The sequence below is a fragment of the Otolemur garnettii genome, unplaced genomic scaffold (genome assembly GCF_000181295.1).
Source record: "Otolemur garnettii isolate 467f Iridium unplaced genomic scaffold, OtoGar3 scaffold00155, whole genome shotgun sequence".
NCBI lineage: Eukaryota > Metazoa > Chordata > Mammalia > Primates > Galagidae > Otolemur > Otolemur garnettii.
In genome coordinates, this window is record NW_003852550.1 from 617,467 (window position 1) to 619,002 (window position 1,536).

Here is a 1,536-nt window from a genome sequence, read left to right on the forward strand (position 1 = left end):
GGTTGAGCTATAGGTGCCGAGCCTAGATCTGGGGTTTTGCTATTGCTCAGGCTGATCTTGAACTCCTGAGCTCAATCCACGCGCCGTGGCCTCCCAGAGTACTGGATTATAGCTGTGAGCCACTGTGCCTGGCTTTAATTCAAATTTGTATTTGACTTTCAGTATTCCCTTTCATGGACTACTTTTCCCCTGTAAAATTTGATGCCATAAATTTTCATTATTTTGTTTAAATTAGATTGATGTTCTGGTAACCAGGTATGAAAATTATTGTCTGCTAAGATTGTTTTTTAGCCATAGTCACATATTATAAATATATGATAGTATAATAGTAGTATTCCAGAAAAGCACACCTTAGCAGATGGTTTGAAGACCTATATCATCTCTTCTTTTACATTTTAATCTACTCATAAAATGAAATTAGAACAAATAAAATGAGTTTGTTAGGAGTCATTGTGTTTTTTTCTATTGCAGAACTTGTCTATAGCATTTAGTGTTCAATCTGTTTTCAGATTAAGTGATATAAACATGTGTACACTTTAGAATTCATTGTTTGGATCTCATCTTTTTTTTCTTCTTTCCCACAGAGGTCTGGAAAATCGAGCCCACAGTGAGCAATTTAATGCCTTTTTTAGGCTGCCCAAAGAGGAGACATTGCAAGAAGTACATGAATGTTTCTTATGGGTACCATTCAGCCACTTTAATATTCATGGAAAAATGTGTATCTCACAGAACTATGTCTGCTTTGCCAGCCAAGATGGTAATCTGTGCAGTGTAATCGTTCCATTACGAGAGGTAATATAAATTTGGTTACATACCAATTTTTAGTTTTAAAATGTTATCCGCAGACTAAAATGTCCTTTAATTCTATAAATTATTAAAAAACCTGGCATGGCACGATGGTTTACTATGCCTGTAATTCTAACACTCTGGGAAGCCAAGATTGGGTGGATTGCTTGAGCTCAGGATACCGAGACCAGCCTGAGCAAAAGTGAGACCCTGTCTCTACTAAACATAGAAAAATTAACCAGGTGGTGTGGTGGGCACCTGTAATCCCAGCTACTTGGGAGTCTGAGGCAAGAGGATCACTTGAGCCTAAAGTTTGAGGTTGCTGGGAGCTACAATGCCACAGCACTCTACCGAGGGTGACAAAGTGAGACACTGTCTCAAAATAAATGAATAAAATTCAAAGAAAAAAAATAAATGTTGGCTTTACTGGCCAAACTTTTAGTCATAAAAGAGTAAGGCAAACACATTTTACCTGTAAGTATCTACAATAAGGGAAAATATGATTGATTCATTTATGTATGTTTTCACCTCTTAGGTCTTAGCTGTAGATAAAGCAGATGATTCCAGCAAATCAGTCATGGTTAGCATCAAAGGAAAAACAGCTTTTCGCTTCACTGAAGTTAAACAATTTGAGCAAATTGCAGCAAAACTCAAGCTCAGATGCCGGGCACCTTCAACTCAGTGTCCTGATACTGACACAGAGGTAATTATACAGCCATCAAGTCATTTTCTTTTTTTTTTTTTTTTTTG

General features: G+C 37.0%; 1 protein-coding gene across 1 annotated transcript in view; it reads left to right on the top strand.

Moving 5' to 3' along the window:
• The window catches only part of TBC1D8B (TBC1 domain family member 8B), a 64,914-nt gene that overhangs the window by 27,264 nt on the left and 36,114 nt on the right, over positions 1-1,536 (top strand). The window contains exons 6-7 of the mRNA XM_003799719.3: positions 585-792; positions 1,322-1,489. Coding sequence (XP_003799767.1) covers positions 585-792; positions 1,322-1,489 — 376 coding nt within the window. The remainder of the gene's footprint in view (positions 1-584; positions 793-1,321; positions 1,490-1,536) is intronic.